Genomic DNA, 23,712 nt, shown 5'->3' on the forward strand with positions numbered 1-23,712 from the left:
ATCAGTAGTGTGCATTAATTCGGACGTACTATTAAGAGCGCACACGTCACTTCCTGCCGTTGGGAGGAAGTGACGTGTCGCAGCAGCAGTAGCAGCGCTCCGCTCCACTATTTCTCGTCTATCCTGGCCGAAACAAGATGACATTATATTATATTATTATATACGAATATTATAATATTAATATTATATAATAATATTATTATACTTAATATTATAATTATGACGTATCTGCGCAGCACTTAGCAACCAAACACCGCTGCATTGCATTGTGGGAAGTTTCTGCTCGGCTAGTGTCCATCAATCCATACTAATACATTTCTCCAGAATGAGTATGGATAGAGCATACTATTGAGTACGTACTAATGTTTCAGACGCACAATCTCGCATACGCTTTTTGCATACTCATTAGGGTGGAAGTATGCAATTTCGGATGCAGCCATGGTTTAAGTTTCTCGAAGAGCACTTTACCAGGTAGCGGCTGAACACTTTCCCATACAGCTGCGATGGAGACCTCCGCTGAAGCTGCAGTCCAAGGAAACCAGCTGATGGAGACGACATGGACGCAGTGATGCCGTCTTTGCGGGAAGCAAAGCGGAAGCTGCCGTCGGCAAATGTTCGGCTGACAATGTCAACATTGAGAGTATGAACAGAGTCCCTGAAGAAAAAAGAAACTCTCATTAAAACAGATATTTTCTTAATGTAAATTAGGTAAATTGCTCCAAATATAGCTGAAAATACGTTTTTTTGATAAGACTTACTGAATCACAAAGTCTCCTCGAGGGATTTGACGTTTTGCTCTGAAGGAACAAATGAGAAATAAATATAAACTTTTATCCTACAAGACCATCATAACTCCACAACAGGCCAGCTACAATAAAAGGCAGGTTTTTAGCTGATACTGTGTCCAGAAGATATTTTTATGTGTAAAAAAAACAAAGTGTTTTTAAAGCTTCTTTTCATCTTCCTGCTTGGTACCATATTTGGAACCACACTGTGGATCCAAAAATGAGCAAATAGTCAGATTGAGCAGGGCTGGAAGCCATGTGGAACACTCCCACCTTAGTTCACTTACTGGAAGTTACCTACTTTAGGTTGGATGGCTGAGTTTATGCTGGCTTATGACAATAAGTAATATTCATTGGCATCAAACCTGTCCAAACATTCATACTTCAGATGTTGCTTCTGAAGCGAGTGCTGCCAGAGCTGGAATAAAGACCAGCAGATGGTGGGTAGATAAAAACAGTTTCCCCACATAAAGTTGTTGGATGTGGAATCTAACTAAAGAGAACAAAACTGTTTGTGAACCAGACTGTAAATATATTTATTCTTGCTGCAAACATGGAGGTCAAGAAGCACTGACAAAAATAAAAAAATGTTTGGTCTTCAGTTAGAGTTGACATCCATGAATTTGTGAGTACCCCATCAGGTACAATGATCTAAAACCACATATGTCTGCATATTTGGAGGTGTGGTCTCTTGATTGACAGCTGGTTAATAGCTCACTGTCGTAACTTTTGCTACTTCACATAGTATTGACATGATTTTTGGGCAGTGAAGACCTTAAAGAACATAATCATTGTCATTTTAAAGATTATATGACTTGTGCTGTAAACTATACGAAGAGACAGTTGGTAAAGCAGCTGTTTTCCTCCCTGTTTGAAGGCTACTAGGCTAACCAGAGGATGTCAGCAGGACTAGCTCAACAGCTTCTACCTGTTGTAGCAGCTGGATTCTGGTTGAAAAACATTCCCCTCCAAGAATTTCAGGACCCTTTCACCTAGACCAGTAACCGACGGGCAGCGATGCATGGTGTTTCACCGGCAGCCAGGCCATACAGGAGCAACTAAGTGACCTCAAGTCCCAGCGGAAGTCTACTAGTCCTCGTTTCAACTCTGCAGTCAAACTAAAAGTAGCTAAATTGTAAGGTTGATGTATTGCCAGTTTCCTAATTTTTGTATTGACCAGGGCCAGGTGACGTCACTTCCTACAAACATAGTGCTCCATGCTATGATGAAAAGAGGTTTCAAAAGCACTCTTGAGTAACCTATGAGTAAAGTCACAGGGCATTTGTCTAGTTCCTTTTTACAGTCTATGAGACCCCTCCCCAGTTGGAAATGTTGCTGTATTCATTCCCCAGCCCCATGCCGAAGTATCCTTGGGAAAGAAACTGAGCCCCTTCATAGCCAAGATAAATGGGAATTGTGTCTGAAAGGCTATCCAATCATAAAACATATGCTTAATTGCGAGAAACAAGACGATCACCTGTGGGGGCCCTGACAAAGGTTTTTTGGAGGGGGATTTGCAAAAGGGCACAAAAAGGAGGATATATGTATCTTTTACAACAGTTTCTTGTCAGCAACAAAACAAAACAAGTAATACATATTTCCAAAATGTACCCTTAATGTCCAAATTTTCAAGGTTAAGACTTACAATGGGTCCCAGTTAAGATGAACAAATAACTGAGATGGTAATTGGATTTTCTGACCGACTATCTTATAACTTTATAGTCCATTCATATTTCATGTCAGAATCATGTGCCAAATTCAGCCCAAGGCCCAATCCTTCTGCTGACAACCCTACCTCACCCCCACCTGACCTTCCTCTCCTTCGGGTTGAGTCCAACCAGACCCCAGTGGTGAAACCGATCCACCAGGCACTCACAAGCATGGACTGCTCCTTAGAAATAGGCTGACGGGTTCTGTCATAAGAGAGTGACTCTGAGTAGAGTCGCTTCTCCCCCAAGTTGAGAGGATTCAGTTGAAATTGTTCAGGGATCTGGTTAAAATGCCTCCCAGGACACTTCTCTTGGCCCGGCCATGTCCAACTGGGAGGAGGACATGGAGGAGACCCAAGACACACTGGAGAGATTATATAAATTTCAACAGGCTGAAGGACACCAAGGTATCCCCAGCTGAAGAGCTGGAAGACGTACCTAGGAAGACCATGGCCCAAACTCAGATCAGCAGTAATTACTGGATGGGTGGCTGGATGGAGTGTTTCTTGTAATGATTTAAATTTCTAAATGCATAACATAGACTTGCCTTAGTGGGTGTGCCAAAACATGTCGCCAGTTGACATCTACATCAGGGTGAACCAAGTGGCACAACCCATTCATTTTAATAGCTCCATTATCGTATTTAACGGTTGCCTGTGCTGAGGAAACACAAACAGAACAGAATATCACATATGTTGTGATGTTTTAGTGTAGCACTTCACTTGTCAGTTAAAACAGAGTATGGCAGTCTTACCAGTAAGTTCATATTCCAAGAAATCCATGGTTGATGAACAACGGGAATGCAGCATAGTTACGAGGTCCGAGTCCTTCTTCTCCGCACTGGCAATTGTTGACACATTATAAATGGGTGAGGAAACCTTTAGACTGGCACTGAGAGAACCAAAAGTTGGGATGAACACACTTGAAGGCAGATACAGGTCCATTTCAGGAATTTCAAGCTTCTGCGCTGGGATAATAATATTTGGAAGCTCAAAATTTGAAATCTGACTTGTGATTTCATCCATGCTGATGGTGTGCTCTCCCAGGGTGAAAGATTTGGGGAGTGTAAAAGAGGACACTGAGATATCATACTGTGGGACGTTGAAAACCACAAATGATGTTTTACCCTGTAGATAGTCTGTGTTAATGTCATAACTGGGCACTGACATCACTGGAAGTCCCGGCAGCATGATGTCAAACGGCTTGGTGGTGATCACTTTAGGGATTTCAAGGTTCTTTGGATCAACTATAAAAGTGTCCACATGCAAGTTGGTGAAGGGAACATGGAAGGCTGGGACTGAGATGGCAGGAGGAAGAGTTAGATGATCTGGGACCTCAACATCTTCAAAACGCACGTCTATGTTCCTGATGGACTGGGGAATTTCTCTTACCCAAGAAGGCACTGTGACCCTGATCTCAGGGATGCTTAAAGTGACACCATTTCCAAACAGTTTAAATGGTATGGTGTAATCATAGCCATCCATGCTCTTCGTGTATACAACAGTAGAGGAGATGTTAACAAATTGTGCATTCTTTGTATTTGTGACCTCATCAAATTTAAGCACATCCCACAGGCTCTTCTGATAAACAGGAAGCTTGATTGACTTCAAGGTTGCGAGGTGACCCTCCATCGATCCAATAAATTCCACACGTGCTTCAGATTCATCATTGGACACAAACAAATCACAGGTATGGATGACAGATCCCAGCTGTTCTTTTATGTTCCAGTCCAAGGACTGCTTCTCTGAGCTAATGACCAGGTTGATGTTCTGAATGAGCTCAGTCTCTCCAAAATCACTCAACTGACTGGCATCAGTGCTTAGACCAGTTCTCAGGGTCATTATGGGAACAAAATCAAGTTCTCCCCTAACAACATGCTTTCCATTGGTGCGGAAAGACATAAAGTCAAGTTTATTAATGCCGGTGTAGTCGAATTTTGCAAAGACACGTCGTAGCGAGAGTTGAACAGCCATGTTGTTGTCCAAATTAAACAGGAAGATGCTGCTGCTGGAGCTACGTTTCAGTTTCTCTAGTTTGTCAATGTTCAAGTTCAAGGAGGTGCGCGAAGTTGACCGCATACCATTAATGTTCAGATAGAAACTTGCTTTATTTTCCAGATCATTAACAAATTTAAAACTGTTCATTAGCGTTGTATCTGACTTGCCTTGGGTAGAGGCCTCCACTGAAATGAAAGAGGAGAGCGCTTCCAGTTCCCAGCTCGTCTCCAAGTTTCCATTGCCCAAAGACTCAATCACAGGAATGTTAAACCTATACTGCAGACTTTTCTTTGAGGAAAGGTTTGGCTTTGTCTTGGTGTCTCCTGTGAGTTGCTGATTGATTTCCAGTTGGAGGAATGGTAGATTAAGTTTTACAGAATTGGCTACAGAACCCTCCAGACTTCTCTTGGTGAGACTGACTGAACATTCATGGCTTGCTTCCATTTTACTGTGCTCCAGTGACACTGCGGTTGCCAGTTTCAGTCCCCTCTTCCTAGTCAAACTGGTGGTGCCATCAATTTTCCCATTCAAAATGTCAAACACACACTCTGAGGAAGCACCAAACCGAGCAACGATGTCTGATTGATTGTAGAGGCCTGCATAAGCACCAACAGTAATATCAACGGACTTGAAGGAGAAGTCAAAAGTGAGGTTGCCCATTGCTGGGATCATAATGTTGTCCTGGACAGCTGGTAGAGTGAAAGTGGGCAGCTTTATTTCACTTAAGGTTTCTGGAACATAGATGGCAGGTAACCTCAGAGACGGCAGCACAAGGGTGTACGACGGCACGGAGAAACCAAGAGCTGGAACTTTGAAGCTTGGTGTGCTGACCTCCTTGGGAACAAAGTAGCTAAAAGCTGGCATCTCAGCCCTGAAAGCAGAGACCTGAATGTTCAGTACTGGTATTGTGTATCCAGGGATTCTGAAGATTCTTGGAGGCAGACCAGAAGTGTCAATTTTATGTTTGATGTACTGTGACTTTGCTTCATTGTATGAATCTTTTAGATTTACAACTGCCTTGTCTCTCAGTGCTTCAAACTGAGCCTGGATGATTTGGAAATTGTCACTGATTACATTGTAAATTGGTTCGAGGTACAACTCAAAGGTGTGCACATCAGGGTTCTTGTAGTACTGAATCTTCAAATTCATATCAAATGACTGCCGGGGTATGTCGAGGAACAAATATCTTAATCCAGCATCTTCCCAAAGAGAATAATCTCTTAATTCAGGGGTTGTCATATCAACATAGGGGATGGAGATTTCTGGGATGGAGAGGGGAACAGTCAAAAAGTCCACGTTAAACTCTCCATTGACAAAAGAGTGGAAGTAGACATCCTTTTCATTGTTTTCTGCTGCAAAGTTGTGGCTGTACTTGTACTGATTGAATCTTGCCAAAGCAAACCAAGAGGCACGTTGTTTCTCAGAGTTTAGAACAAAACCATAATCATGTTGAAAGTCTGCCTTACCCGTGAGTTTCAGGGGAAAGAACATTTTGGAGTTAACTTTGTTCTTAACATCAAAGATAATCTCAAATGGATGGGCCAGGAATTCCAATGAATTGGACATGGCTCCTGTCAGACTTTCAGTGAATTCAGCCTCATGAGAGGCGGTTAGTGCAGCCTTCAAGTCCCCAACATGAGCCTCTCCGTTTAAAACCAGGACACTGTTCTTGACAAATGGGGCCATGGTTTCACATTTTCCTTGCACAGTGATGTGGCTCAAGCTCACAGATTCAACAGTCAGCTTTTGTTTGGCTTTTAAGGCCTTACAGTCGGTTTCTCCTTCAACTGTCAGCTTTGCAGTGCTAAAAGTAACATTGAATTCAACAATACTCCTATGTGTGCCTTCATCAGAGTAGTCTTGAATGGTCCATTTTCCATCACCAGTAGTTTGGCCAGTCACCTTAATGGATCCAGAGTCCATCACTGCTACTATGCTTTGTTTAAGTGATGCTTGGCTTGAAGTATCAATTAATGGGATGTCTAAGTTGTGGTCATAGTTTGTGTGACTAACTACAGATATGTCATTCTTTAATGTAAGGGCCACATTATTGTCCAGGTCTGCCGTGTACATTTGGGTTGTAGCCTTGGTGATGGTCTTGGCAGAAACCTCTGCAGAAGAGCCAGTGAGTATCAAAGATCCTTCGTGATTGATGGAAAATGCCATATGTGTAGCCCTCACCGTTTCTGTAAATCTCAGCTTCTTCATTCTGGGAGCTTCCAGCTGAGCATTGGCTTCAAAGGTGTATTCTAGAGGCTCAATGGGTGATGTGGCACTGGAAGTAACAGAGGCTCTAAACTGGGGGGTTTTCACCGAGGACGTTGAGTTTTCAAGTTTCCCTGTAATTATAAAGTTGTAGTGTGGAGAGTTGATGCTAAATTCTCCCTGGAGTTTCCCAAAAAGTGGAATACAAATGTCACTGGGGATCTTGGGTGATTCCATGGCTGGAATTGGAAGCATTGTGATTTCAAAGTTTTCAAGATTCAATTTGGGGATTCTGATAGCTGGAACCTTTATTTCTGTAAGAGTTATCTCTGAAAGTGTTAGGTCTGGTAGGTTAGACAGGTAGAGGACTTTTAGGTCACCAAAAATGTCCTCTGGGTCAGGGGTTTGGATCTTAAAGTTTCTGATGTCATCAATGATTGCAATTATCTTCGCTTTGATCTCATTTAACGCTATGGTGAAGGCAGGGATCGTGTACGAGTTGAGAATGGTGAAACTGGGAACTGATATCTGATCTGGGATGCGGATGTCCTGTAGTCTGTTCAGGTTGATTGTGAATCCAGGTATTTCAAGGTCGGTAAGCGGGACAGTGAAAGGGGGAATTTCAATCGTGGCTGCTTTTAGCTGGTCCAAAATACCCTCTACAGCTTGCTTCATCTGATTGATGACCTCATTGTCATTGGCCATTTTTCTGATGTTCTCAATCAGTTGGTTAAACTGTGCAGAAATGTAGGTAACCATGTTAGTGTAGGATTCACTTGCTCTCTGGAGATGGACGTGCATTTCCTCTCTGATGTCCATGTCTACGATTCTTTGTTTCATGTCCTCAAGCATTTCCTGCACTTTCAGCTTGACGTCATTGTAAAATGCAGTGTCCATTACGTCCATCAGGTTCCTCAGAGCGTCAGCTACCTTTGTGTTTTTGAGTTCATCCAGATATGCAAAGATGGAGCTTTGGATCTCTCTAAAAAACTCCCTGACAGCCTCGACCTTTTTCACAATATCGTACTTTTTAATCTCGTCATTGAGATATTTTGTCAGCTCTGCGATTTTCACGTTTGTCTCATCAACAAATGCACTGTAATCAAAGTCCTTCATTGACACCAGTATTGAGGAGATACGGTTGTTAAGGTCATCAATGGATGTTTTAAAATCAATGGCACGGATCCAGTCTGTTAGGCTGTACAGGAAGTCCATAACTTTGTTATAAACAAATTCAACTTTTATTGATTTCAGAGCCTCAACCACTTTCTGCACGGTCTCTTCAATTTGAAATTGTTCGACAAGAATTACTGTCTGGTCCATTAAATCTTTCAAAATGTCATCAAAATCATATTTTAAAAGGAGATCCTTAAAGTAAGAATACACGGCATTCAGCTTGTTGGGAATTTCATATTCATCGATCCAGTTGACGACGACATCATTCATGGATTCCATTATTCTTGTGATCTCCGAGGTTGGGATTTGGTACGAAAGCTGGTCAAGGTAAGAAGCCCAGTCAAAGGACAGAAGGAAGTCCTTCACGTCTTCCAGAGAGCGGCTAAGGTTAAAGTCCTCAATGATCCGTTTCAACTCAGATAGTTTCTCTCTGATTGTCTCCAAGATTCCGTACCTGGAATCGAGTTCCTGCAGGAATGCAGTACTGCTATACCGAAGCTTCTGTAGGTCAATCTGTCGAATGATGTCCTCCATGACAACAAGTGCCTTGACAAACGACTGCCTAATCTTGTATTTGTCATCGAAAGCCTGGAGCTGATCTTTGATATATGCAAGTATATCTGTTATCTTGTCGTGGAGATGTCCTGCCTTTACAAACTCTTCAGCTGCAAAGATGAACTCTTGAATTTTGGTCCCTATCTCTACGATCATATTTTCCAAATTCCATCTGAGATTAGTCATTGCGAGCTCCAAGTCGTCCATCGTCACAGCAAACTCATTTATCAAATAATCAAGCTTTTCTTTTACTAGGTTCACTTTGTTTTCCAAGTCCATATCGCGCAAGAGGTTTTTCACTTGCATGGGTAGCTGCTGTAAGCCATCTCTGAAGCTGGTGATCAGTTGATCAACGTTTAAACTCTGAATGAACTGTTGGAGCGACTCCAGGCCACGAACGAAAATGGCCTTGAGCTGCTCAAAGGCAACAGGGAAGCTCTCGATGAATGGGATCTCAATGATGTGACAGTCACTGTTCTTGTCATATTTCAGGAAGCCAGCCATGGTGACTTTTTCTGGTCCTGGCGTAGAGCGACCATGTCTGCTGATGATGTCTGTTTGCATGACTCCTGAAAACTCAATGCCAACCTTTTCAGGGTTGTTGTAAACCCCGATGACCTGCTCGTAAGTGTGCTTGTTCAGTTTGGAGGTAATTTTCCAGTCCACAGATTGGTCAATTGGAGACAGCAGACCTTCACATTTGTTTTCTATGCTGGTGGAAGACTTCCCGATTGGAAGTGTATGTGTGGTTGATACTTGGTGGTCATGGGACCATGCCAAAGCGAGGGGTGCAGCTTTGACCAATAACTTGCTGAACAGCTGTCCCGTGTGTTTCCCGTGGAGGTGTATTTCTCCGTCACTGTTGACGAGACCGTCAATACTCAGGCTAAAAGGCAGCGCCATGGTGCGAATGTAGCCATCAAAGCGCAGAGGCTCAGAATTTATTCTCCCCTCACACTTTGATGTTGAAGAAAATCCAGCAAATTGAAATTCACAGCTGTGACTTAACTGAGTATCCATTATGTTTCCAGATGTGCTGTACTGAAATGAACCAGCCATGTCATCGTAGGAGAGTTCATGTGTATGTTTAAGTTTGTTTTCTTCTCCATAAGCTCCCGTTACGATCCCACTGATATCCACCTTAACTGGTTCAAGCTTCATGTGGCCTTTTTTGTTCAAACTGAGCTCATAAAGCCTGAGGTCATTTGTCATATCTAGTGACATGATAAATGGCTTCACATCGAGCTTGGTGGTTTGTTTGTAGTAAATGTCATCACAGATGAAGTTGTCTGTTTTTGAGTGTAGGTTGAAGGTCCACAGAGTGAAAGTTAGTGTGTGGCTGGTTTCTGTTTTCATCTGCCACAGCGTTGCCTTCGTGTTCTCAGTGAGAGTCAGAGCTCCTCTCTTCAGAACCAGATTCACGTTGTTCGTGGTGGCTGCGTCATATGCATGGCCCTTGAGCTCCCCTTGTAAAGAGGCCTCTGCAGAGGTGATTTTACCGCTAATGCTCAGCTCTCCTCTGCCTTCCTGTCCCAGTGTTTTGGTGGTGGACGACAGGGATGCTCCGTTGCTGTCTATGCCACCATTGAAGATGTTCTCCATCGTCACAGGGGTACACTGAAGGTTGTTAGTTCCACTAAAGGTTAGTCCATCTCTTCCAACTCTAACAGACGCCTTATGTAAAAGACAACCTAAATAACAGGTAAGGGATGCCTCAGAGTTCACGTCAATCCCGTTTGGATCCAGAGATCCACTTATGAGTGAATAGACTCTATTTGTGTTATCGTGTGCCTGTGATTCAATTCTGAGGAGGGACATTTGGCTAGATATGCCGAGCTCAACTTTGTTCGTAAGGGATATGCCTAAGGCTTGGCCAGCAGCATTGCACTTAAGGGTCGTTTTGCCATCTTTATACTTGAGTTCTGCCACATGCTTGAAGATGTCCCTCAGAGCGCTGGTTCTGGAGACGATGTTTAGCTCTGAGTTTGCATAACTTCCCTGGATGGTGTTATGGAGCTGGATGATTGGTGAGTCAAAGTGCAGGGTGGATTCTCCTCTGCCCTGTCGATCCAGAGGACGTAGGTTGTAGCTGTGAGTGTAGGAAACGTTGCTGTGGAACCAACCGAGCTGGATGAGTCCGTCCACAGTGCCATCTCCTGATACTTCTTCTGAATCTAAAGTGGACATTGACTGAGCAGAGTATAAGAGGGAGGCATCAAGGCCTAACGGACTCAAGGCCTTCAGCTTGTAGTTTGCATTTGCATTCAATTTATCTGTGACCCTAAAGGTTTCTACAAGACTGAAGCTTGTATCTATGAGACTGTGGCTGAAGGAACTGTTTAGAAGATACTTGATACTGTCATCAGATCTTCCTGTAATCATCCCAGCACCTTGAAAAATAAAGAGAGAAAACATGTCTTTTGTAAAAAAAAACACAGGCAAAGATCACAAAGATGTACAACAGTTAGTACTTCTTCTTTTAGTCCTCTGTTTTTGTATAATAATGTTAAAAGTTATCCAAACGCAGTGTGTCTTTGCATTGGAAAAAAAATCAACCTCAGATGAACAACAACAATGAGAAACTTTAAGCACTGTACTGTTATTTATTCAGCGAAAATGAAGTCAAAGAAGCCAAAGCCAAAAATTATCTTCAGTAAAACCGATTATTCCCAAGTGGAAAATATTAAAAAGTTGTTAATCTTCCTAGGAGTGAATGTTCCGGTAAATTTCCCCCAAGATCAGACCATACAATCCTAAGAGAATTACAACAAAAGCCAAGAGCTCCATCTCGGAGCCTCCAGGCCTCACTGAAGTCTATCAGAGCACAGTTAAGAGGAGTGAGCAAATATGATTGGTTTGGAAGAGTTTGCAGGAGAAAACCTTTTTTTTTTCTAAAAACAACATGGAAGCAGAACTGAGGTTCACAAAACTGGCACAAAACATCTAACCAAACCAGCAGACAAAGTCCTCTGTCTCTGTCCTCTGTCTCTGACAGATGAGACCAAAGTGGAGATGTTTGGTCTTAATAGCCAGAACCATATTTGGAGAAAACCAAACAGCGTTTCAGCAGAAACACCTCAGACCCACTGTCAAGCACGGTGGTGGAGGGATGATGCTCTGGACCTGGACACCTGTCGGTCATCGAGGGGATCATGAATTCCTCTGTAGAGTATTCTAGCACTAGAGGTGAGGACTTCCATGTGACAGCTAAAGCTTGGCTGAAACTGGTCCATGTGACAGGAAATGATCCCAAACACAGCAGAAAATCTACATCACAATGATTAAGAATAAAAGAATCAAGGTTTTGGAGTAACCTGGACCTGGTTGGCAGGTTGTCCACAGTGAACAGAACTGTGGATAGTGAAAAAGTTAACCTTGTTGTTTGTCTGAGGTTGAATCTGTTTAATACTAATACCTAGTGTAATAAGATTATCTCTCACACACACACATAGCTCTGGGGCCTCATTTATAAAAGAGTGCGTAGGATTCATACTAAAAGTGCACGTAAAGCCAAAAGCCGAAAATGGCGGACGCAAAAAAAAAATCCGGATTTATAAAACCTGTGCACGCACACTTGCACGCAATGTTCACTTTATAAATCACAGTCCAGCTGGAAGGTTGCGCAGCTGAATTCGGCTCATATCCCGCCCTCTACACGCCCACTTCATACCATAAATGGGCAATGCAAAGTAGTATTTGCATATACTGAGCATGCGCAGCGGCTTCCTGCAGCCTGTTTGGGCGTCAGAATGAATGAGACGTGTCGAGCCACCGTGCCACTGAATTTCACGGAGACTGAGATGGAGATGTTGTGGATGAGGTGGAGGCCAGGAAAACGACATTATTTGGTGGTCACAGTAAAAGTAGGAAAAGTATATAAATAGTATAAAATAAAGCGAGTGAGTGGCAGCACGCCGTTGCTGCCCGTGAGTGCCACGGGGCAATTTCCACTGGGGTCAGGGGGGACATGTCCCCCCCACTTTTCAAAATCATGTTTTTTCCCCCCCCACTTTTTACAGTTTAAAAACTAACGGTAGGCTCAGCCTGTAATTGCAAATCAACAAGACACTCTGTGTGAAGGCGATGCAAGAACGGCCCGGCAGCCCCGCTCCCCCTCCTCCCTCCCCTCTCCCCTCAGAGCTGCTCAGGGCTGATTTATGGTTCCGCGTCACACCAACGCAGAGCCTACGGCGTAGGTGCGCATCGCCACGTACCCTACGCCGTATGCTCTGCGTCGTTTTAACGCGGAACCATAATTTAGGCTTACACGCGCGCGTAAAGGGTTCACACGCGCGTAAAACTCATTATATATATATTAAAAAAATCTGTGTCCCTTTAGGGGCTCCGTAGAGCCTTTAGGGGCTCTACGGAGCCCCTCATTTGTTCTGTCCTCAGTCACTCTCCAGTTGTCGCGGTGGGTGAAGAGGAGGTTCCCGGCGTGTCCTGCACCGTGGCTGCAGCAGCAGCTGAGCATCCTGACTGACACTGTGCTTCACACACAGAGGGACACGATCAGCGCTATTATATTATAAGTCTGATATGTGATGACATTATTAAAAGTATGTCATGAATCTGGCTTTATTTCACCACCTCACCGCCTGCGTCGCCAGTTCCCCATATCTTAAGTAAGTTCCTACAGGAGGGTCAGGGTTGGCGTAGGGATACGCAGATTTTACGGTTCGTTTTTTCTTTTTAAATCCCAACCTTTGCGTAGAAGGTGGCATGCGCATCTTTCAAGCCCTGTTTTGTGCGCAAGCAAGCTTTATAAATGAGGCCCCTGGGCTGTGAAGACAAGGTTGACTGTGAAACTTTTTCACCTTCCTTTCAACTCATCCTTTCAGACAGAATTCATGACGTTTACCTTCAAGTTTGTACGACAGCAGTTTTAGCGGTGATTCAGCCGTGGACTTGTAAAGTGCCACATAGCTGGGCACATCAGTGGTGTCATTGCCCCCGGTGATGGAGCCTTCCCAGTTGTAGAAGTTGCTCTTGATCTTGCTTGATACTTCGGCGAGACCTAGTAGGGGGATGGTCAAATCCAACGAAGGTGGTATGGAGAAGGATGGCAGTGGATACTTGTTGGCTGGGATGTGTAGACCTATATGAGGTAGATCAATGACCGGCACAGACAGATCCTTTGGGAGATCCAGCTCTTCTGATGTCTTTCCTCCCAGTGGAGGATGAAGGGTGACCACTATCTTATCCTTGTTGAACTGGTATCGGAACAAACTGTCGCTATTGAGGTGAAATAATATGCATCAGATTCAATTCTGCTCAATTGTATGCCTGTTAACTCTTGAATGGTTGCTTAAACACTTACTACTGCAGGAAGAGTTTTTGAGGAAGAGCCGGCAGGGTCAGATCTGAGATGCTCCTCTTACTACGAAGATTTGCCAAAGATGGGAAGCGTGCAGTCAGCTTGTCCAGCCAGATGTTACCTGCCTTCAGACCCACACAAACAAAAACAACAGAAGTCATTTTAATATTTTTTGACTAAAGGACAGACTTAGATGGAAGTATTTTCAGGTAAATGGAGCAGATGGTGATGATGCTGAGCAACTCAAATAAATACCTATTATTTCAATTTTTCTGAGGTTTGAATGTCAAAAAAACATGAAATCCAGTTCTCCAAAACAGTCTTACAAACTAGTCATGTAGGTGAGAAACAAAGTCAAATCCAATGTTTTATATATCAGGATGCAATAAAAACGTATGACCCAGATTCGGTCTTAAAATTTGAAAAAATGACCTTACATGTACAAGGCGACACATCCTACAGAGCTGTTATCAATTAAATAAAACTAAGACAAAAAGTAAAAACTGAAAAACCAAGAACGTCCCATGATTCACCAGCCTGTTGTTGAATCACCTCTAACAGTTGCTTTTGTGGTTGCTTCAGAGCAGAAAGGTTTGCACATTCGGGTGACTTTTATTTATTAGGTACTTAAAGTACTTTATTTTTCAGATGTTCATCTGTTTACAAAATATAAGTCGTACATATATATATAAAAAATGTATTTCGCACCAAAATTCTTCATTGAAAGACTAACTGGACTTAAAACACTGTTTCTTGGTACTGGAGTTGAGGGGGGGTGTGGGGGGATGGCATCCCCCCTAAAATAAAAACGGCCAAAATCATCCCCCCTGTAAAACTGCCATCCCCTCTTTCCATCCCTTATGTCATTTCATCAATGTGGTTTTACTGCTATTTCAATATTTAGGAGTCATCACCAGAAAAATAACACCAGAAAAATTACTTTCACCTGTTTCAAGTAAATTTTCACTTCAAATACCGGTAAGTAGGAAAAATCTGCCAATGGGACAAGATTTATCTTCTCATTACAAGCAATAAAATCTTGTTCCACATGCAGATTTTTCTACTTATTTTAAGTGAAATCTACTTGAAACAGGTGAAAATTGTTGTTTTTTTTCCAGTGATGAGTCTTGTTTTAAGTGTAATGAGATTTTTTTTACTAAAATGAGACATTTTAACTAGAAATAAGACAAATATTCTTGTTAAGATTTTGAGTTTTTGCAGTGATCCATTTTACTTATCCTGTGAAGGACAGAGTCATATTGATAAGTTCAGAAAACTGTTTCTTATTGTTGTGTTTTGATGTATTTGATGTAAGCCCAGTGGATATTTAAAGCTTACAGAATGCTGCATTTAACTGCTGCTATGTCATTCCTGCAGTATTTCTGCAGGTGTTTTGGTCAGTGCTATTATTTGTAATATATTATATTATTTGTAATCAGCACAAATTATCTGTCCCCATATGATAAAATCCACCATCCCCCCTGATTTTTTTTTACAACTCGAGTACTGGTTGAAATTAAGTAAAACGATGTGTCATTTACCTCAATTCCTTTGGAGACTATGTGGCGCAGCTTCATGTCAGTCTTTGTCACTTTCTGGTCCAGGATGTCATCGATGAGCTTCTGGAGCTGCTCGTGTTTCTCGTCTGCATTTGGGATCATTTTCCGTATCTCTGAATTCAGGTCTGTGTTCAGTTCTACCTCAAACTTGTCATCGTCTGTGAAGAGAAAATCCAAATTTAATCAGAAATACAGAAGAAAGACTCCTCTAGACCTGTCTTCTGAACTATAAGACAGTCACCATATTTTAGGCGAGCTTTCTGCTCGTATGAGATCTCAAGGAGGTGGGCGACCATCTCCAGGAACAGGTGCACATCCTCATCCTTCTTCAGGACGGCTGTGACAGATACGTCGGTTTTTAGAGCAGGAACATCCATCTGCAGCTGCAGGACGGCTTCCTTCATCATCTCCAGTCTGTTTAAAAACAAGTATGTGGTTTACAGAGCAGCAGGGCCTTGATCTCTAAAGTTTGATGTTTTTCCAGGTTTCCTGACTTACCTTGCGCGTCCGATAAGCGTCAGCTGTGGGACGTTCTTGTTGGTGACGTCAATGGTGATGCCTTGTATCTTCTTTCCTTCATAAACACCATCGGCGACGGCCAGCCTTATGCCAGCTTCCACGTCGTAGTCAGGAATGAGCACCTCAGCGGACATGATGTTTGTATTGCGGTCGTATTTAAAAGATGCTGTGGCCTCCACTGGTTCGTCACCTGGTAACAGCAGAAAGTACACTTGTTGGTAAAGGTTTATCTGTACTGGTGGTTTCAAGGCCCATCGTTTTTTAGTTGTTTTTTTTTTTGCTCTAATGAAACCACTAAGAACTGGATTCCGAAGGTTATTAGTAAATAAAATAATGTATCTGCTATGTCAAAAATGTATTTAAAAAAAAAAAAACAGATAATACTAAGTACCCCTTCAGCACTTTGACAGGATTTAAGCGGTTGCACTTTTCTAATTATCAATCATTGATGAATTGATCATCAGCAGACCTCTATAAAAGTTTGTTGGTCTGGAGGATTCAGGTGTGTGTTACCACGATGCCAAGACTGAAAGACATCAGAAATGGTCTCACAAAATCAATTTTTGCAGGACATCAATATGCAAAGGGTTATAAAACCATAACATAACAGTTAAACCATAACAGTTGCCAGTCTCTGGACGCCCCAGCAAATTAAGCCAAAGATCAGACCGTGAAATGTTCAGAGAAAGACAAAAAGTATTCAAGAGTTCCACCACAGAGTCTACAAGCCTCACTGAGGATGTTAGATGTTAAAGTCCATGACAGCAAAATCAGAAGAAGACTGGAGCGGTACGGTTTGTGTGGAATTGTCTTCTGAAGCGTATTCTGAAACTCTTCTGTCTAAAAACAACATGGAAGCACTACTAAGGTTCACAAAACTACAACTGAACAGACCACAGGACTTCTAAAACCACGTCCTCTGGACAGATGAGACCAACGTGGAGATGTTTGGTCTGAATGTCTAAAACCATGTTTGGAGAAAACCAGCAGAAACACCTCAGACCCACTGTCAGGCACGGTGGTGGAGGGATGACGGTCTGGGACCATGAACCATGAACTCTCTGTGGACCAGAGTCTTTTAGGGACAAATGTGAGGACATTTGTCTGACAGATACAATCTGCTTCAGCTGTCAAAGAGAAAAGGTTTTGGAATAACCTGGTCATAGTCCAGACTTGAACCTGAATGAGATGCTGTGGTGGGATCTTCAGAGAGATGTGTAGAAGTTAATGTCCACAAACATCAATGAACTGAAGAAGAACGGACAGAATTCCTCCTCAACCACTGAGACACTGATGAAGTCAGAAAGGAAGAGTTATCCAGCTAAAGTTAGAACCCACATACTATTGAGTCATGGGGGTACTTAGTACCGCCCACGTTACTTTTTTGTTATTTTTGGCTTCTATTGTCATGGTTGGTCCTCCGGCCTTCAGTACTTTTCCACTCTCCTCTCTCCTGCTCACCCCACCTACCAGCCACACCCACCTCAGTCACTCACTCCATTCACCTGCTCTCCCAGCTGCAGCTCCTCAGCAATCAAGACAGTATAAAAGCTCCACTCTCCTCCACACTCACTGCCAGATCGTCTCTATGCATCTAGATGCAAGACCATCCAGCATTCCCTGTCCTGACCTCCCGTTGCCGACCCTGCCTGTTCCTGGACTCTGCCTTGTCTCCTGTTCTCCGGTGCCCGACCTTGTCTTCCGAACCTGACACTGATTCCTGCCTGATCCTTGTCCTGCATTCCTGCCTGCTCTTTGCCCCTGTTGTGGGAAATAAAGCAAACAAGACAAGCTACCGCCGTGTGCTGCATTTGGGTCCAAAACCTCACTCGGTTACATCTATCTTGTTAAATCAATAATAGTTTGGTAATAAAAGATTAAAAGAGGTGTTACCAACTTTTTTTGGACTGAACTGTCCAAACCATCACATCATAACATCATACCTTCTGCTCTAAGGGTTAGCTTCAGGGCCTCCGGTACTTTGAGACCCCTGGCACTCCTGCGACCCTCTCTGGGTGTTTTGTAGGTGATGGTGGCCGTGTACTCAGAAACCTTCCCCGTGGGCTGGATTTCAAGAGCAAACCTGAGGAAATAAGAGGTTTCTTCCAATCTGACTTTGTTATCTGCTTGTGTTTATCCTGTTAAAGTAACAGCTTGAATAGTAAGTTTGAAGGTTTCCGGATGGAACTCTGTCTTACTTTGATTCTCCATTCAGGGGGTAATACGGGGCCTGGTCTTCAGAAGTAGGATTGGAGTAGCGCACTATCTTACATAGATTCAGGCCGCTGAACAGGGGCTGGCAGTCAGTTGAATCGACCCGGTCCTCTACCAGAGATGGCACAGCCTTAGTCTGACCAGATGAGATGGACAGCAGCTTGTTGCTGGATTTAGAAATGGACACAGGAGAGATGTGAGGAAAGACAACGGGACAATCACCTCTGAGGTGTTTCCAATGTTGATCCAAAGCGCTGCCGACCTGACGCTGACCAGCTGGGTGTTGGACGTGGGAGCAGGAATAGACAGTCGAATCTGGTTTCTCTTCATGGTGATTCTTGCATTGAAGGAGCTCTCGTGGTAGGCGCTCGTGTGCATCTCTATCCCGGCATCTACGTAGTCGGGAATGTGAACGCCCATGTGGGTGATGAACTCAAGTCCGACAGATGGCATGAAGGACAAGTCCGTCTGCAAGAAGAAAGAGGCAACAATCCATGTGCACAAGTAATTGACTACGGAGATGTGCTGTATATGAATGCATCTGTTCATTCTCTTCGCATGTTGGATAGTGTGTATCACGCCGCACTGAGATTTATAACAAACTGTGGTTCTCTCACCCATCACTGTCTTCTTTACACTAAAGTAAATTGGTCATCGTTACAGGCTCGTCGCCTCAGTCATTGGTATATGTTCTTTTATAAAGCCATTCTGGGTAAAATTCCTTCTTATTTATCTTCTCTTTTAACATGGAAACAAGGAGGTTACAATCTCCGCTCAATGGACATTTTATATTTGGTTGTTCCAAAAATAAGAATGGAATTTGGGAAGAAAGCTTTTAGGTTTTCAGCACCAGATGCTTGGAATAAACTTCAATCCGAAATGCATTTACGAAACCTCATACCTGTGACTGAATTTAAAGCTCTGATGAAAACAGTGGAGTTCAGACTGTCTGTATGCAAGTGTTTTAATTAATTATGTCTTTATGTAATTAATTTATTTGTTTGTTTGTTTTTTATCTTTTAATTCTGTAACTACTGTATGTTGCAGCTATCTTGGCCAGGTCTCCCTTGTAAAAGAGACCCCAGATCTCAATGGGACTAACCTGGTTAAATAAGGGCTAAATACAATGAAAAAAAAGTAAAACAATGAGAAGGAGAAGAAGTGATTTACCATCGAGGAGGGAGTCAAGCCTCCTCTAGCGCCTGGTGCGAACACGCCAGACAGCGAAAACTTCAGAGGGAAACCAGCAGAGGTGGGTAGAGAGAAGGCGTTCTCCATGAAGATGTAATGGAAGAAGAGCTCGTTTTCAGCCGAAGACGTGAGCTGGGAGAAAGCCTGATGGAAAGAAAACCAAAAAAAAGGTCTTTGAGCCAAAGCATCAGCCACTTCAGAGCAGGTTCTGGTGCTGGTTTGGCACTGGAACCAGCTCAGAGCTGGTTCCCCTGACCATGGAGCCATGTCAGTCCATCTCCTAAATGCAGAACATTCACCAACGATCAGGACGGATTTCTCTATTGTCCCCAGCACATAGAGACTTCTCCAGATTCTCTGAATATTTGGATGATATTTTGTATAATAGAGGATATGGGCGGGGTCTCAGACACTTTATGTTGCGGAACACTGCTCTGAAAGGGCCTCACAAGTTGTAGATACATCTATTTTTGGAAACTGTTGAGTCTGCCTGTCTTTACTTCTAAGATAATCAAAATGATCTAGTTTGAGTCATTTGGAAAGGGACGGTGTTTATTCTTAGTTTTCTATGATTTGTGCCTTTATATACCACCAAAAAGGATTGAAATTACGCAAAATGCTATCAAAAGTCAAGACATAGCTGTAAATATAACCATAATTTTAATACTTAGTAATACTTTGATACTTAATTAATCTCACTATATTAAGCTTCATTACCCATCTGAACCCTCAGCGGTCGTACATCTCCGTAACATAACACTTCCCCACCATGTTTGACACATGATGTGAACTGCTTTGGGTCATGAGGTCTTTCTTTCCTCCTCTGGACTTTTCCATCAATCTGATTCCAGAACGTGGGCGCCTTTTGTAGATGTTTTCTGATAAAGTCTAATCTGGTTCTCCTGCTGTTGAACGTTATCAGTGGTTTCCACCTGGTTGTGAACTCTGTATTTGCATTCATGAAAGCATTTCCTCATTGTTGTTGTTGAGCTCACCAGTTTTTTTTAATAATGAGCCAAATTGTTTGTCTGGTCACAAATAATATTTTTGTGTTTTCTCTTATAGATGTATGGTATTTTTTTCTTCTCCAACTGTAGGATGTCCTCCCTCATTTGAATGAACATCTGCTTGGGCTTCATTTGTCTGCAGGTAACGAGGGAATGGACATCTGGCAGGTTAACTTCAGTCCAATGTCCAAATATTGAGCTATGTTTTTTAATTCAATTCAATTCAATTTTATCTAAATAGCATCTATAACAATACAAGTTGTCTCTAGGATCTTTCCAGTGACCCAGAACATGACACCCGAGCAATTATTACATAAACAATGGCAGGTAAAGACTCCCCTAGTGGGAGAAAAACCTTAAGCCAAACAGTGGCAAGAAAAACTCCCCTTTAAGAGGGAAGAAACCTTGAGCATAAGAGGGGACCCTCCTGCTGAATAAATTGATGTAAAAGTGGTAAACACCTTATTTTTATTAAACCTCTTACTGGTATAAAAGTACAATTGTAAAAACTCATCTGGATCTGACTTCACATCAGTCTACTTACCTGGTAAGTTTCAGATTTGTTCCTGCAGGTGTTTCTTTTTAGCATTTCCATTTGTGTACAAAACTTTTTAAACATGTTGCTAGTGTCAAATTGAGAATTAACTAACATTTTTGTGGAAATCAAGAAAAAGTCTAACTTCCAAGATCTGACATTTTTTCTGTTTTATAATGAATGAAACGTGGATTTTTGAAGTTACTGAATTTGTATTAATATTCCAACTTTTTTTTATAAAACTGTAAAAGTATAAATGTAAATATTTCTTTTTAACACTTGATTTTGAATTATTTTTTAGGGCTCTCAGAATATCTGCGAAATTCTGTTTTCTGACTCTTGTTTATCTTACAAAGCTCAAGGACTTGAGCAGCTCTGACCTGTGCAGGCAGGATCCTGAAGAAAATGTGGTAGTACATGAAGATGCTCTCAAAGATCTTTCTCATTTCACTGGTCTTCAGGTATCCGATCTCGTTGCCCAGAAGCCGAAGATACGCCATGGCTTCAGGAGCCTGAGAGAAACGCACGTCGTTCACCAGCTTCTGAAAACGCTCTCTGATTGCTTCCAGGGGATCTTCTTCAACCTGGAACGGCATCAGCGGTGCAGGTTCACATGGCGATGAAACCATTTCATTTCACAGATAAATATAACATTTCAGGAGTCAAAAACCATCTCACCTGTCTCTTCTTTTTGTCGCCACGAGGAAGAATCTTGTTGAGAACTTGTTGGAGTGCTGGAAAGTTGTCACCTGTGAGGTAGATGAGTCTGGAGAGGGTTTCCCCGAAGAGACCCTTCTCCCCAAACAGACCTGCTATTGTCGGTTCAAATCCTGTTCCGTCAACACCAATCTAGAAAGGGGACATTTTGAGCATTTAAACTCTCTTAGAAACTACATTTCTGTGACTTTGCTGCTGAAGCCACACCTCAAAAATGTCGTAGTTTTCTTCGAAACCCTTCAGTGTGGCCTCCAGCATCAGCTCCTTGGGCAGCGTGTCCTGGCCGTTGAGGATGACGTTGCTCTGTATGGAGCCCAAACGGGAGTCCATTCTGTAGCTGCGTGATAAACCTTCAAAGATGGCTTTTGAGGGCGCCAGCTCGTCCTGCAGGGCCCCCTCAAGGTATTCCTTGACTCTGTCGGGAAGGACATAGGTGTCAGATTTGTGAAACAACACAGTCGCAAAGCAGCAATGTTTCTGGTTCTGCTCACAGATCAAAAAGGTCACTGTCTCATTCAAGAGAAGATTGAAAACAGTGGTCTCTTCAAGCTTTACATGATTGTAAATTCTAGTTAAAACCAAAGTAAAATTCAGTCAAATGTGGCAGCAACACATGGTAAACCCAGCTAACATCTATGTGGGCCCATCTGAGATGTAAAAGGGCTGAGTAATGGAGCCCCAGAAGGGACTGACCACAGGTTCTATGTATCTGAGTTGCTGCGACCTTCATCAGATACACGGGTGATGATGGAACATGGACCTGAACGGGGTTTCTTATCTGAGTGTCACTTTAGCCAACAACATAAAAAGAGGGAAGTTCACATGGAGCAACATTTTTCTGCCCATTTATATCTCAGATGGGACCCACATGCAAAACCACATACATACACACACTAGAGGGAATGCGCACAACGTAACAGATGCGACTTCACAGCGGGTTACGCCGACTGAGTGTCAGAAAGACTGAGTGGCAACATAAACTTTCAGTTTGAGCAACTGGAAAACATCTAAAATGGGAAAGAGCTGTTGTGCGATCGACTGTACTCGTAGATTTAGCAAGAAATCAGAGTTATCATTTTACAGACTGCCGAAAAATAAACTTAAGAGAGACAAATGGATCGCTGCAATTCTCAGAAATAACTGGATTACAGCCACCGAAACGTGGATTTTTGGTTCCCATTTTGTATCAGGTAATGTTGGATTTTTGGGTAGCTAACGTTAAACGGTCAAATCATAAAGTTTGGTGTCCTCATCACTTTAATTTCTACAACAAATCCTGCCTTGAAGTCGGACCAAGCGTCAAGACTTTTGTATGCCTTCAAGCTTTGCTTCGTGTATTTCCCCGGGGTAGAAATTAAGTACACGGAGTCTATAAAAGGGGCGGAAAGCTCACCTGGGTCTCTCTTCCTGCACTGAGACACACCTGAGGGAGAGCAGCTGAAGGTAGCTTTTGTTTGGTGCTTCATTTGATTTTTCATGTTTTGTGAGGGACTAAAACTGAGTGATTGTTTCTGCACATCAGCCAAGAAACCAGATTCCAGTCACCTGTATGTCTCTGATTGGGGGAAGGGACGGTGTTCCAGTCTAGCAAGGTATATTTACTTGTATGTAAATTGCACATGTTTTGTAGAAATGTTTCTCAAGTTTGTTTTTGTACATTGTATATTAATGTGCTTTTGTTTCTTTTAGTTTTCAAACAAGGACATTACTGGAGGAGCCAACCACTGTTTTTCCCAGACTTAACATATTTTATTGTGCTTTTAACTAGTTAATCAACGGGGCCATCTTTTGTTTATTTATTTTTCATGTTGGGCTTTTTTGGCTGCTTTTAGGAGGGACTGAGTGGTTGAGTAGCCATTTGGCAAATGCACTTTATTGTGTGGTTTGAGTCACCTTAGCTTGCTGTGAGTAGGTTTACTTGAGTGTGGCTTGTGTAGTGGTGTTTGCCTACGTATTTTGGGACAGTTCTCCTTATGTATAACTCGGCACCAGTTCCCTGATGATGCAGCCTTGACCCCATATATTTATTGTAAATAAAATCTATATTTTTTGGTATAGCAGTCTCTGGCTCCAGTTTATTCTGGGTCTTGTGTATTAACACCTGGTCACAATTGGCGTTGTTGGCAGGGTGCATGCTGAGACTGCTTACTAGCTGTGTTTCTTTTTTTTTCTTTGTTTTTGGCCCTGGGTTGTATAGTGAAAGCCACAGTTAAGCAAAGTGGGAAA

The 23,712-nt window shown here is 42.6% G+C and overlaps 1 protein-coding gene across 1 annotated transcript in view; it reads right to left on the reverse strand.

The window, feature by feature from the left end:
* The window catches only part of apoba (apolipoprotein Ba), a 49,695-nt gene that overhangs the window by 1,845 nt on the left and 24,138 nt on the right, over nucleotides 1-23,712 (reverse strand). The window contains exons 13-28 of the mRNA XM_061744444.1: nucleotides 21,694-21,901; nucleotides 21,448-21,618; nucleotides 21,150-21,353; nucleotides 19,207-19,371; nucleotides 18,299-18,504; nucleotides 18,021-18,203; nucleotides 17,766-17,905; nucleotides 15,802-16,012; nucleotides 15,545-15,717; nucleotides 15,286-15,461; nucleotides 13,748-13,869; nucleotides 13,289-13,662; nucleotides 3,249-10,817; nucleotides 3,042-3,153; nucleotides 759-797; nucleotides 469-655 (exon numbers count right to left, since the gene is read on the reverse strand). Of these exons, the coding sequence (XP_061600428.1) occupies nucleotides 469-655; nucleotides 759-797; nucleotides 3,042-3,153; nucleotides 3,249-10,817; nucleotides 13,289-13,662; nucleotides 13,748-13,869; nucleotides 15,286-15,461; nucleotides 15,545-15,717; nucleotides 15,802-16,012; nucleotides 17,766-17,905; nucleotides 18,021-18,203; nucleotides 18,299-18,504; nucleotides 19,207-19,371; nucleotides 21,150-21,353; nucleotides 21,448-21,618; nucleotides 21,694-21,901 (10,240 nt within the window). The remainder of the gene's footprint in view (nucleotides 1-468; nucleotides 656-758; nucleotides 798-3,041; nucleotides 3,154-3,248; nucleotides 10,818-13,288; nucleotides 13,663-13,747; nucleotides 13,870-15,285; nucleotides 15,462-15,544; nucleotides 15,718-15,801; nucleotides 16,013-17,765; nucleotides 17,906-18,020; nucleotides 18,204-18,298; nucleotides 18,505-19,206; nucleotides 19,372-21,149; nucleotides 21,354-21,447; nucleotides 21,619-21,693; nucleotides 21,902-23,712) is intronic.

This window comes from Cololabis saira, chromosome 16 (assembly GCF_033807715.1).
Source record: "Cololabis saira isolate AMF1-May2022 chromosome 16, fColSai1.1, whole genome shotgun sequence".
Lineage (NCBI taxonomy): Eukaryota > Metazoa > Chordata > Actinopteri > Beloniformes > Belonidae > Cololabis > Cololabis saira.